This window comes from Ailuropoda melanoleuca, chromosome 2, assembly GCF_002007445.2.
Source record: "Ailuropoda melanoleuca isolate Jingjing chromosome 2, ASM200744v2, whole genome shotgun sequence".
NCBI classification, from domain to species: Eukaryota; Metazoa; Chordata; class Mammalia; order Carnivora; family Ursidae; genus Ailuropoda; species Ailuropoda melanoleuca.
The window spans coordinates 166,039,363-166,052,540 of record NC_048219.1 but is presented as its reverse complement, the minus strand read 5'-3'; the positions used below and the strand labels follow the sequence as shown (position 1 = coordinate 166,052,540).

Genomic DNA, 13,178 nt, shown 5'->3' with positions numbered 1-13,178 from the left:
CGTCTCTTTCCTTTGTGTTTCTAATACCACCAGCCGCACCCCCCCCCCCCCCCCCCCCCCCCCCCCCCCCCGCCGCGCACTCCTGGAGCTCCGTTTCAGTGTGGTTGGGGCGCACTCCGGAGCTCGGGTTTTCAGTCTGGTCGCGAGCGTTCCCCAGCTCATGGTCTCAGTCTGTTCTTTTGCGGGTGCCGGTCCGTGAGTCCGCCCACTCACCAGTGCAGGTGGCTACCGCTTCCCAGCTCACGCACACGGCGGCTCCCTCCCCCTTCCATTTATCTTCCGATATCTGTGCACGGTCTCACAGCTCCCCGCCTTGTACCTCAATACTCAGCGCTGGACATGTTTGTTTGTAGAGATCCGGATGTATCTTCCTGCGTCTCAGGCTGATTTCGTTGGTGTTCAGGCTGGTCTGATATCTATCCAGCTCAACTCGGGACCAGCTGAAAAAGGGGACCCCTACTCCTCTGCCGTCTTAACTCTCGGATTTTACTACTTTCATCTCTACAGTAAGGGATTCTCTAATGTCTTCTCTACTTTATTCAAGCCCAGCTACTATCTTTATACTCATTGTTCTAAATTCTAGTTCAGACATCTTTCTTGTATATATATTGATTAAATCCCTAGCAGGGAGTACTACCTCCTGTTCTTTCTTTTGGGGTGAATTTCTTAGCCTTCTAATTTTCTCCAGAAAAGAATGGAAGAGAGAAAAAGAAAACAACATCAACAACAACACCAAGAACTTCGGAAGTGTTTCTGTGATATGCTGTGTACACTCTGCTGTTGCATTTGGCTGCTCTTCCCCATGGGTCTGTGCTCTGCAGAGTTCCTGCTTGCCTGCAGTGGGGACTGTTCATACCTTTAACTGGGTGTGCTTTGATTTGTTTGTTAAGATAAGCCTGGAAAAGTAAAAGAAAAAAAAAAAAAAGCCAGATCCAAGACAGGAGAAAAGGAAAAGGAACAAAAATGCAAATAAACAGACTAACAAAAAACTATAAACCTGATTCCAAAGAATAAGAAAGAAAGAAGGAAAAAAGAATATGGAAAGAATAGAAAAAAAAAATTAAGCCTGATCTGAAAAATAAGAGAAGGAAACAAACAAACCAACAAATGAACAAAAAATTATAAGCCTAATACCGAAAAAAGAGAAAAAAAGGAAAAAAATGAAAGATAAAAAATTAAAATATGAAATAAAAATATAAAAAATTTAAAAATTAAAAGAAAAAAAGAAAAGCAAGCCTGGTCTTATTTCCACAAGAAGCTGACATTGGAGCACTCTTTAATCAGTAGACTTGATACATGGGGGCTGTGTTTGTCTTCTGAGGGAGAGGCCTGCTGGGCTGGCTCACAAGCTGACTTGCCCTTGTAAAGATGCCCCTGCCAGGTGCAGAGGGCAGGGTTTAGTGTAGGGGGCTCCAGCCTCCACTGTAGGTACTTTGTTGCTCTCTGAAGTCCAACTGTGCTGGTGGGTGGGAGAGGAAGGGGTGGTGGAGGAGGAAGATGGCATCACTCTGCCCTTTGGTCCCCAGGGAGGGCAATTTCTGGCCACTGCTGTTCAGGAGACCCTCACAGAAAAGCAAGCAGTCTCCTGTGTCCTGGGCTTTCATCAGATCCTTACCTTAACCTGTCTGTTCCTAGGGCCATTGGCATGCCCAGCACCACAGATCTGTTATTTTATCTATAGACAGTGGCTGGGATTCAAAACTCCAACTTTTAAAGGCCCTGGCAAGGTACAGACCCACTCCCCTCTCCCAGAGGAGAGCCTTGAGGCATGCCCAGCACCGTCCTGTACCAGGAAAGCAGTTGCACAGTGCGCTGGGAGGCTGGGGCTTATTGTGATGCACAGCAGAAACCTGAAACCAGGTTATCTGCCATCTGCTTGCCACTCGGTCTCCTACTTCGTTCTGTCCCAGAGAAGCCGTCATGCATGTATATTGTGGCAGACAGCGAAAAGCCTGCCTGTGTCTGCTCTCTGCTCAGTTCTGTCCCAGAAAAGCAGCTGCTTGGCATGCATACAGTGGTTTAAGTCTATTGTGGCTCACAGCAAAAAGCTGCTACAAAGTTATCTGCCCTGTTCCTGCACCTCTTTCCCTATTGTGAGCTCCACTGAATGGCTCCCAGCTGACCTTTTGTCTTTGGAGAGGCAAAGTACGCTCTTCCAAACCTCTTCCAAACCTCTTCCAAATGTCCTGAGGAGTGAGCTCTCCCAGGGCAACCCAGGGGACCTCCTCACTGCTGCTTTATGTGCAGTCCCTACCTGCTGTACTCGCTCTTGCTCTCTCCCTCTCCCTGACTTTGCACTGAGAAAAGGGTTCCCTTCCCTTTGCAGTCCCGCGGCTTTCCTCTCCCCCAATTCATGGCTCCAGACATCTGCCATGTTCTCTCCCTCCAGCTGTGCAGACTGTTTTCTTAATCCTCAAATCGTATTCCTAGTTCTTCAAAATAGTTGGATGTTGATCTAGCTCTGCTTGAGGGGTGAGGCCAAGCCCAGGGTCTCACTGCTGTTCTGCCATTTTAACTCCAGAAGCCTATGTATCTGTTTTTGTGTCCATATCATACTGTTTTGATTGTATAACTTGAAATCTGGAATTGTGATATCTCCATTTTTGTTTTTCTTTTTCAAGATTGCTTTAGTTATTTGGGGTCTTTTGTGGTTCTGTAAAAATTTGAAGATTGTTCTAGTTCTGTGGAAAATGCTGTTACTTCGATAGGCATTGCATTAAATCTGTAGATTGCTTCGGGTAGTATGTGCATCGGCATGGAATATCTTTCCTTTAGTTTGTATCATCTTCAACTTCTTTCATCGGTGTATTATAGTTTTCAGAGTACAGGTCTTTCACCTCCTTGGTTAAATTTATTCTTACGTATTTTAAAATTATTTTTGGTGCAGTCATAATTTGGATTGGTTCCTTAATGTCTCTTTCTGCTGCTTTATTACTAGTATCTAGAAATGCAGTAGATATCTATACATTGATTTTGTATCCTTTGACCTCACCAAATTCATCTATCAGTTCTAGTTAGTTTTTTGGTGGAGATTTTAGGGTTTTCTACATACAGTATCATGTCATTTGCGAATAGTGAAGTTTTACCTCTTCTTTACTCATTTGGATGCCTCTTATTTCTTTTTCTTGTATGATTGCTGTGGCTAGGATTTCCAGACTGTATTGAACAAAAGTGGTGAGAGTGGACACCTGTTTTTTGTTCCTGATGTTAGTGAAAAAGTTTTCCCCTGATAAGTATGATGTTAGCTGTGGGTTTTTCATATGTGGCCTTTATTATGTTGAGGTATGTTCCATTTAAACCTATTTTGTTGAGAGTTTTTATCACAAATGAATGTTGTATTTTGTCAAATGTGTTTTCTGCATTTATTGAGATGATCATATGGGTTTAATCCTTCACTTGTTGATGTGATATATCACATTGATTATTTTGTGAATATTGAACCACTCTTGCATCCCAGGAGTAAATCCCACTTGCTCGTGGTGAATGACTTTTTAAATGTGTTGTTGGATTCAGTTTGCTAATATTTTGTTGAGGATTTTTACATCTGTGTTCATCAGAGATATTGGTTTGTAGTTCTCTTTTCTTGCAGTGTTTTTGTCTTTGGTATCGGGGTAATATCAGCCTCATAGGATGAGTTTGGAAGTTTTCCTTGCTCTTTTATTTTTTGGAATAGTTTGAAAAGAATAGGTATTATCTCTTTAAATATTTGGTAGAATTCACCTTGAAGCTGTCTGGTGCTGGACTTTTGTTCAGACTTTTTTGATGATTGATTCAATCTCATTGCTGTTAATTGGTCTGTTCAAATTTTCTATTTCTTCCTGGTTCAGTGTTGGGTGGTTGTATGTGTTTCTAAGAATTTATCCATTTCTTCTAGGTTGCCCATTTGTTGGCATATAATTTTTCATAATATTCTCTTACAGTCTCCTTTTTCAATCCTGATTTTGTTTGAGTTCTTTTTTTTTCTTTTTTGTTTGTTGGGTCTGGCTAAAGGTTTATCAATTTTGTTGACCATTTCAAAGAACCAGCTTCTTGTTTCATTGATATGTTCTATTTTTTTTTTTAGTTTCTTTTTAACTTATTTCTGCTCTAATCTTTATTATTTCCTTCTACTGATTTTTTTTTTTACTTTGTTCCCCTTTTTCTAGCTCTGGTGAGTGTAAGGTTGGGTTGTTTATTTGAGATTTTTCTTCCTTCCTGAGGTAGGCTTGTATTGCTCTAAACCTAGAACAGCTTTTCTGCATTCCAAAGGTTGTATATATTCATTTCATTTGTCTCCGTGTGTTTTTTTGACTTCCTCTTTGATTTCTTGGTTGACCCATTCATTGTTGAGTAGTATGTTATTTAACCTCCATGTATTTGTGTTCTTTCCAGATTTTTTTCTTGTGGTTATTTTCTAGTTTCATTGTTTTGTGGCCAAAAAGATGCATGGTATGACTTTAGTCTTTTTGAATTTGTTCATACTTGACTTGTGACCTAACATGGTATCTATTCTGGAGAATATTTCATGTGCACTTGAAAAGAATGTGTATTCTGCTGTTTTGGGTAGCATGTTCTAAATATATCTGTTATATCCATTTGGCCCAATGTGTCATTCAAAGCCACTGTTACCTTGTTGATTTTCTGTTTGGATGATCTATTCATTGAAATAAATGGGGTGTCGATGTCCCTCCTATTATTGTATTACCAAAAATTACTTCCTTATGTTTGTTAATAAGTACCTTATGTATTTGGGTGCTCCCATGTTAGGTGCATAAACACTTACAATTGTTATATCTTCTTGTTCCCTTTATGATTATGTAGTGTCCTTCATCTTTTGTTACAGTCTTTGTTTAAAGTCTATTTTCTTTGAAGTCTATTAAGTATCACTGCCCTGGGTTTCTTTTCCTCTTCATTTGTATGGTAAGTGTTTTTCTATCCCTTCACTTTTTGGTATTTTTTTTAAGTAGGCTCCATGCCCAGCATGGAGCCCAGTGCAGGGCTTGAACTCATGACCCTGAGATCAAGACCTGAGCTGAGATCAAGTGTCAGATGCTTAACCAACTGAGCCACCCAGGCACTTCCATCCCTTCACTTTCAATCCGCATGTGTCTTTAGGTCTGAAATGAATCTCTTGTAGGCAGCATGTAGGTCTTATTTTTTTATTCATTCTGTTACCATATGTCTTTTGATCAAAGTAATTATCAATAGGTATGTACTTATTGCCATTTTGTCACTTGTTTTGTGGTTATTTTTATAGCTCTTCTCTTTTCCTTTTCTCTCTTGCTCTCTTTCATGGTTTGCTGGTTTTCTTTAGTGATATACTTGGATTCCTTTTGCTTTATTTTTTGCATATCTATTACAGGTTTTTGATTTGTGGTTACCATTAGGTTTATATATAACATCTTGTGTGTATAGCAGTATATATTAAGTTGATATTGGCTTAGGTTTGAGCCCATTCTGAAAGCATTAAAATTTTACTCTTCTCCCAACCCTATAGTGTCATTGTTTATTTTTGTTTTTTTCCATTGAGGTATTTTATTTGTACATATGTATTATATCCCTAAAAAAAGAATCCCAGGATTATCCCCCCTGTGTGTTTTTGTCTTGCTTCTTCATGGTCCGTGATACCAGCTGAGGTTGTCAGTACAATGAAACCAAACTGGCAGGATGGGGGCAGGTTATTCTGCCATTTTTCTAGGTCTTTCAGGTGTACATAAAATCTGGGGCTGAACACTCCACACTTGTTTAACCTGCCCATGAGGTTCACAACAATTTTCCCCGCTCTGTGATCATCAGTGATTTTAAATTTGCCAATTTTGCCAATGTAACCATGCTTCATCACAGTGAGAAACTGGATGATGACTTTGGAGCATGGCCCAAAAAGAACCTGGCATTTGCCTCTCTTTTCAGCATTGTTAATGCTCTTGAGAGCATCTGCCAGGACATTCATGTGCACCATTATGGCAGCATGGAAAGATGGTGGAAAGAGGATGGGAGGGGTGAGTGCACGGAGTTATGGGAAGCGGGTGGCCTATCGCTATAGTGTCATTGTTTAAATCCTTTTATGAATCTCTTCACCGATTTTTATGGATATACTTACTGCTTTTGTGCCTTCTACTTTTCTTCTGTTTATGTTCTTTTTTTCCCATTCAATCCCCTTTAACATTTCTTGTAAGACTGGTTTAGTGGTGGTGAATTTCTTTAACTTTTGTTCATCTGGAAACTCTATCTCTCCTTCTATTCCAAATGATAGTCTTGCAGGGTAGAGTACTCTTGTTCACATATTTTTGTTTGTTTGTTTCAGCACTTTGAATATATCATGTTACTTCCTTCTGTCCTGCAGTCTCTACTGAAAAATTAGCTGGTAGACTTAAGTAGTTTCCTTCGTATGTAACTCTTTTCTCTTGTTGCTTTTAAAATTCCCTTTTCAGGGGTGCCTGGGTGGCTTCAGGAGCCTTCGGCTCAGGTCATGATCTCAGGGTCCTGGGATTAAGCCCCGAGTTGAGCTCCCTACTCAGTGGGGAGTCTGCTTCTCCCTCTGCCCCTCCCCCCCACTCATACTCTCTTTCTCTCACCCTACTTGCTCTCTCAAACAAATAAAAATCTTTTAAAAAATAAAATTCCTTCTTTATAATTACTTTTTTTTTTTTTTAAAAGATTTTTATTTATTTATTTGACAGAGATAGAGACAGCCAGCGAGAAGAGGGAACACAAGCAGGGGGAGTGAGAGAGGAAGAAGCAGGCTCATAGCAGAGGAGCCTGATGTGGGGCTCGATCCCACAACGCCGGGATCACGCCCTGAGCCGAAGGCAGACGCTTAACTGCTGTGCCACCCAGGCGCCCCTATAATTATTTTTTGCCACTTTAATTACTCTGTGTCTTGGTGTGGACCTCCTTGGGTTGATTTTTTTTTTTTTTTTGAGGGCATTCTGTGCCTGCTGGATCTGGATATCTGTTTCCTTCTTCAGATTTGGGATGTTTTCAACTATTATTTTTGCAAATTTTCTGTTCCCTTCTTTCTCTTTTCTCCTTCTGCAATCCTTATAATGCAAACATTGTTACACTTGATGGTGTCACTGAGTTCCCTTAATCTATGCTCATTTGGGGGGCACCTGTGTGGCTCAGTTGATTAAGTGTCTGACTTCAGCTCAGGTCATGATCTCTGGGTCCTGGGATCAAGCCCCGTGTTGGGCTCCCCACTCAGCAGGGAGTCTGCTTCTCCCTCTCCTCTGCCCCTTCTCCTCCACCTGTTTGTGCTCCCTCTGTCTGTCTCTCTCAAATAAATAAAATCTTTTTAAAAAATCTATTCTCACTTTTATAATTAATGTTTTTTTTCTTTCTCCTGTTCAGTTTGATTGCTTTTCATTATTCTGTCTCCTAGCTCACTGATCCGTTCTTCTGCTTCCTCTAGTTTACAATTTATTCCCTCTAGTGTATTTTTAAATTTAGTTGTTGTGTTCTTCATCTCTGGTTCATGCTTTTTTATGTTTTCCCTCTCTTTGTTGAAGTTCTCACTGAGGTTCTCCTCTTTTTTCTCAAGTCTAGTGAGTATCTTTGTGACCATTATTTTAAATTCTTTACCAGGCATATTACTTATCTCCGTTTCATTTGGCTCTCTTGCTTTTATTTTGTCCTGTTCTTTAATTTGGGGCATTTTTCTCTGTCACCTCATTTTGTCAGGCTCTCTGTGTCTGTTTCTATGTGTTAGGAAAGCCAACTACATCTCCTGCTATTCAAAGTGGCCTTATGAAGAGGAGGACCTGTAGTGCCCTGTAGTGCAGTGTCCCCTGTTCACCAGAACCGGGTGCTTCAGGGGTATCTCCTAAGTGTGCTGTGTACTTCCTGTTGTGGTTGAGCTCTGTTTGCCTTCAGTACAATCATCTGCAATGGCCTTGTTTGCTTGTTGTGGGCAAGGTTTAGTCCCTGTGCTGTAAGGGGCCATTCTGGGGTCACCTTGGGCTTGAATTGGGTCAGACCAGATGCCTGCACTCAGCTTGTTTGTTAGAACTGCAGTTGCAGTGAACTGCGGGACACTCTCCCTACTTGTCCCTTGGAAATCTTTGTTGGTGGGCAGGGCCTAAAGTCAGACCAGGTATTTGCCCCAGTTTCTCTGTTGGAGGTTGCAGTGACCTTGAACTACTGGGTTCTCTGTGTGCTGCCCCTTGTGAGGTTTTTTGTTGGTGGTTGGGACCAGCAGTCAGATTATATGTCTGCCCCCCCGCCTTGGGCCACAGTTGAACTGGTGTGTGTGGTTATCTTCTCCTCTCCCCAGGGCAGAAGTTACTTTGGGGTGGTACTGGCCACTGGGCTCCTTGCACAATGCCATGTTTTTGGCACCTCCTTGGATGGAGTCCCATCTAGTGGGGAGGGTTGAATGGCATGGATCTGCAGGAGAAAGTAGGGGTGTGGTGCACTGTTAGCAAGCTTGGTGGAAAGTGTTTGGGCTGCTTTCCACAAGTGTCAGTGAATCTAGACTGGTGGGTAGGAGAAAGAAATGGTGCCAGCCAGCTCCTTTGTTCTTAGATAAGTTTCACAATGAAACTTGGCCTTCCTGTGCAGGCTCTGAGACCAGCAAAGAAATCTTCCTGTATACCCCAGGTGCCTCAGAAACTTCTGTTTCTATGCTGTAACTTGGCAGGGTTTTTGTCATGCTGTGTTTTTAATGCCAAGGACCCAGTTTTCTATAGCTCTTTGGCTCTTGCAGAGCCAAGACCGCTCATTTTTAATGTTCCTGGTGTTTAGCCGCACTGATTGTAAAAACTTGCAAAGTTAAGCCCCTCTAGTTTCAGAGTCAAATGTTATGGGGATTCATCTTCCCAATGCAGGTTCCCCATGCCTGGGATGCCTGGTGTGGGGTTTGCTCCTCCTCCTCCTCCATGCTTTCAGTGCCCTTCCCTCTTACAGTCAGTCTTGCAGGTCAGTTTGGTTCCTGACTCGGTCTCTGCTCTTTCTACCATTTTTTTCCCGTGTGGCCTCCTCTCTACAATTAACTGTGGAGAGCCTGATCTTCTAGTCATTTTCTGGGTTATTTACACTGATGTGGGTATTATCTAGGTGTGTCTGTGGGACAAGTTGAGTCTAGGATCCTCCCACTCCACTATCTTCCCCAGCATCGACATTTTAAGTATTATGTGCCATAGTGTGGACTTCCTTGGGTTCATCTTGTTTGGGACTCTCTATGTTTCTTGGATTTGGATATCTATTTCCGTCTCCAGATTAGGGAAGTTTTCTGTTATTATTTCCTCTAATAAGTTTTTTTATACCTTTCTCTCTCTTATTCTTCTGGGACTCCTATGTTTGTTCACTTAATGTTGTCCAAGAGGTCTCTTAATCTATCCAAAGTTTTTTTTTTTTTTAAAGTTCTGTTCTCTTTTTACTGTTAAGATTTTGTGCTTTCCATTACCCTTTCTTCCAGTTCACTGATACAGTCTTCTGCATTTTCTAATCCACTGTCAATTCCCTCTAGTGTGTTTTTCATTTCAGTTATGGTATTCTTTAACTCTGATTGGTTTTTTAAAATATTTTCTATCTCTATATTGATAGACTACTGAGTTCCCTCTTTGCTCCAGTCCAGTGAGTATGTTTACAATCATTACTTTAAATTCTTTATCAGGCATATTGCTTTTCTTTGTTTCATTTAGGTTTTTTTCCTGAAGTTTTTTTTTTCCTGTTCTTTCTTTTGAAATATATTTTTCTGTCTCCTGATTTTGCTTGACTTTCTGTGTTTGTTTGTAAGGATTAGGCAGAAAGACTACTTCTCCTAAACTTGAAGGAGTATTTTTGTGTACGGTGTCCTGTATGTAGACTGTGTGTGCTTGGTGACTATTGCTGGCTGGCTGTAGCTGTAGCAGCATATGCTAGTTACTGTTTGAATCTGTGGCTTTTTATGGAAATAATAAGAAGAAAAATAAAATAAAATAGCCCCAAAAGATTTTTAAAAAGACAAGACAAATTTTAAAAATTTAAAAACTTAAAAAAATAAAAATAAAAATAATTTTTAAATGAAATCTACACGTGTAGCTTATTTTCTGTGCCCCAGCACCACAGAGGCTGGTGTGGTCTTACAGACCCTGGGTTCAGGGGTTTTGAGGTGGTTCTCGCTCTAAGCCAGATCCTGTTCTGGTCTGGGCTTTTAAGGTGGAAAGGGAGAAGGCATTCCCACAGCTCCTTGGCCTTTTTAAACCCTGGACTTTTTTTTTTTTTTTTTTTTTTTTTTTTTTGTGCCNCCCCAGTGCAACTGGGGCTGGTGTGGTCCTGGGCTTGCTGAGGTCACAAGCTTGCTGTGATAACTGGATCTGCCCATTATCCAAACACTGCTCTGGTCTAGTGTTCGTTGTCTTTTTTATATACTAGTTGCTCTTTTAAACTGCAGCTTTTTTTTTCTGTGCCCAAGCTGTTTCTGTTCCCAGTTCCTTAGTACTATCCCTTCCCACTGCCATTCACAGTATCCTGGGAGTGGGGGTTCCCTATGTTACCATGTCTCTGTTTCTCTTGCTGTTCTCCTACTCATCTTTCTATCTTTGGTTTTCAGAAGGTGTTCAGTCATCCCTCAATTTTTCTTCAGGAGGAATTGTTCTATTAATAGGTATAATTTGGTGTGTTCTGTGGAGGAAGTGAGTTCTGGGTCTTCCTTTATCACCATCATGGGCTGAAACATCTTAATTGCGTTTTATCTGCTCTTCTTGATTAAATTAGTTACTGGTTTATATATTTTGTTGACCCTAGATCAATTTGGGAATTGATATCTTAACACTATTGAATCTTTCCATCTGTGAACATGTAATTTTTGCCATGCATTTAGATCTTTACTTTCACTGAGAAATGTTTTGTTGTTTTCAGTGTACAAGTCTTAATGTTTCTTCTGTTAAGTTTATTACTTTATTATGCTGCTTCTTTTAAAATTACTACGTTTCTTCTGTTAAATTTATTCCTAAGGATTTTGTTATTTCAGTGCTTTTTCAGATATACATGTTTTCATTGCTATTATATAGAAATACAAAACATTTTTTTTGTATTTTGTTCTTGTATCCTGATACTTCACTTGAGCTTGTTTATTCTAGTAATTTCTTTGTGGATTTTCTGTGTGTGGATTTCTTTAGACTTTCTATATATAGGATTGTAATGTCTGTACATAAAGACCATTTTTGCCACTTTCTTTCAAATGTGGGGATACTTTTTATCTCTTTTTCTTGTGTGACTGCATTGGATATAACCAGTGTCGATTAAAAGTAGTGAGAGTGAACACTTGCCTTACCAATCCGAGGGGGAAAAGCATTCAGTCTTTCACCATTGAGTGTGATGTTAGGTAAGTTCCTTTCTATTCCTAGTCTGTTCAGAGTTTTTATTAAGAATGAATTTTAGGGGCACCTGGGTGATTAAGCATCTGCCTTCAGCTAAGGTCCTAATCCCAGGGTCCTGGGATCGAGCCCTGCATGCAGGGAGTCTGCTTCTCTCTCTCCTTCTGCCTCTACCCCAGCTTGTGCTCTTTCTCTCTCTCTCAAATAAAATCTTTACAAAAATTTTAGATTTTGTCTGATACATTTTCTGTATCTCTTGAAGTGATTATGTGGTTTTTGTTCTTTATTGGACATATTTATTATGGTTTATTACATTAACTGATTTTCAGATGGAAAAATCCCACTTTTTTATGGCATATGGTCCTCTTTATATGTTGCTGGATTTGGTTTACTCATATTTTGTTGAGGGTTTTTGGCTCTATTCATGAGGAATATTGACCTGTTGTTATCTTGCAATATCTGTCTGGCTTTGGTATGAACATAATATTGACCTCATAGAATATCTTGGGGGAATGTTCCTTCCTCTCCCCCCTCCTTTTTTTCTCTGAAACAGTTTGTAAAGGATTGTTATAATTTCTTCTTTAAGTGTTTGGTAGAATTCACCAGTGAAACAAATCTGGGCCTGAGTTTTTCTTTTTAGGAAGTTGTAGTTACTAATTCAATTTCTTTACTTGTTATAGGTATTTTCAGATATTCTTTCTTCTTGAGTCAGTGTTGGTAATTTGTGTCTTTCTAAGAATTTTTTCCATTTCATCTAAATTATCTAATTTTTTAACATAAAATTATTTATAGTTGTAGTAGTTTATATGCCTCATATGGCAATGAACTTTGCAGATGCAATGAATTTTAGGATTTTGAGATGGGGAGATCATCCTGGATTATCTGAGTTGGGCCCTAAATGTAATCACAAATGCCTTTATAAGAGAGAGATAGAGGGGTGCCTCGGTGGCTCGGTTGGTTAAGTGTTTGCATTTGGTTCAGGTCATGATCCCAGGGTCCTGGGACCAAGTCCTGCATCAGGCTCCCTGCTTAGGGGGAGCCTGCTTCTCCCTCTCCTCCCCCCCAACCCCCTGCTCATGCTTTCTCTCTCTCTCTCTCTCTCTCTGTCTCTCTCAAATAAATAAATAAAATCTTAAAAAAAGAGAGAGAGGTATGCTGTTGAGGATATATCTAGTAATGGAATTTCTGGATCATAATTACACATATGCTCAATTTCAGTACGTAATACTAAACAGTTTTTCAAAGAAGATAGACCAATTTATGTTCTTACTGGCAGTGTATTAGAATTCTAGTTACTCCACATCCTGGCCACTTGATATGGTCAGTCTCTTTATTATTAACTATCCAAGAAATATGTTAGTGGTATCTCTTTGTGGTGTTAACTTTTTTCCCTGATGATTAATGAGGGTGAGTTTCCTTCCAAATGTTTACTAGCCATCACATAAATTCTTTTGTTAAATGCCTATTGATGTCTCTTCCTCATTTTTCTCTTGGATTTTTGACCTTTTTCTTATTAATTGGTATAAATTTGTATATATATTCTAGTTATAGGCTCCTTGTCACTTGTACTATACATGTTGTAAATATTTTCTTCCAAATGTGTATGACATCTTTTGATAAGCAGAAGTTATTAAATTTAATGGAGTTTACTGTATCAAACTTTCCCCCTTATGGTTATTGCTCTTTGTGTTCTGTTTTGGAAATCTACTCCAACCTTATGGAAATATTCTCTTGTATTATCTTGTTATTTCCTTTGACACTGAGATCAATAATTTACCTGTAAATGATTTTTCTGAGTATGGTGTGAGTTATAAGTCAGGTTTTCTTTTCATTTTTCTCTCACCTTCTTCCTTTTATTGTTTTTTGTTTTGTTTTGTTTTTTTTCATGATAATTTCTACTCG

At 39.7% G+C, this 13,178-nt stretch overlaps 2 protein-coding genes across 2 annotated transcripts in view; one reads left to right on the top strand and one right to left on the bottom strand.

Moving 5' to 3' along the window:
• C2CD6 (C2 calcium dependent domain containing 6) overlaps positions 1-13,178 on the top strand; it is a 125,106-nt gene that overhangs the window by 12,551 nt on the left and 99,377 nt on the right. The window lies entirely within an intron of this gene.
• LOC100482429 (40S ribosomal protein S15a-like) lies at positions 5,514-5,952 on the bottom strand. The gene has a single exon (XM_034654956.1). The coding sequence runs from the start codon at positions 5,936-5,938 to the stop codon at positions 5,540-5,542; it is 399 nt and encodes a 132-aa protein (XP_034510847.1). The 5' UTR covers positions 5,939-5,952; the 3' UTR covers positions 5,514-5,539.

Bases quoted from the DNA above. Each gene is read 5' to 3' on its own strand.
- LOC100482429 (XM_034654956.1), bottom strand. From the start codon at position 5,938: ATGGTGCACATGAATGTCCTGGCAGATGCTCTCAAGAGCATTAACAAT.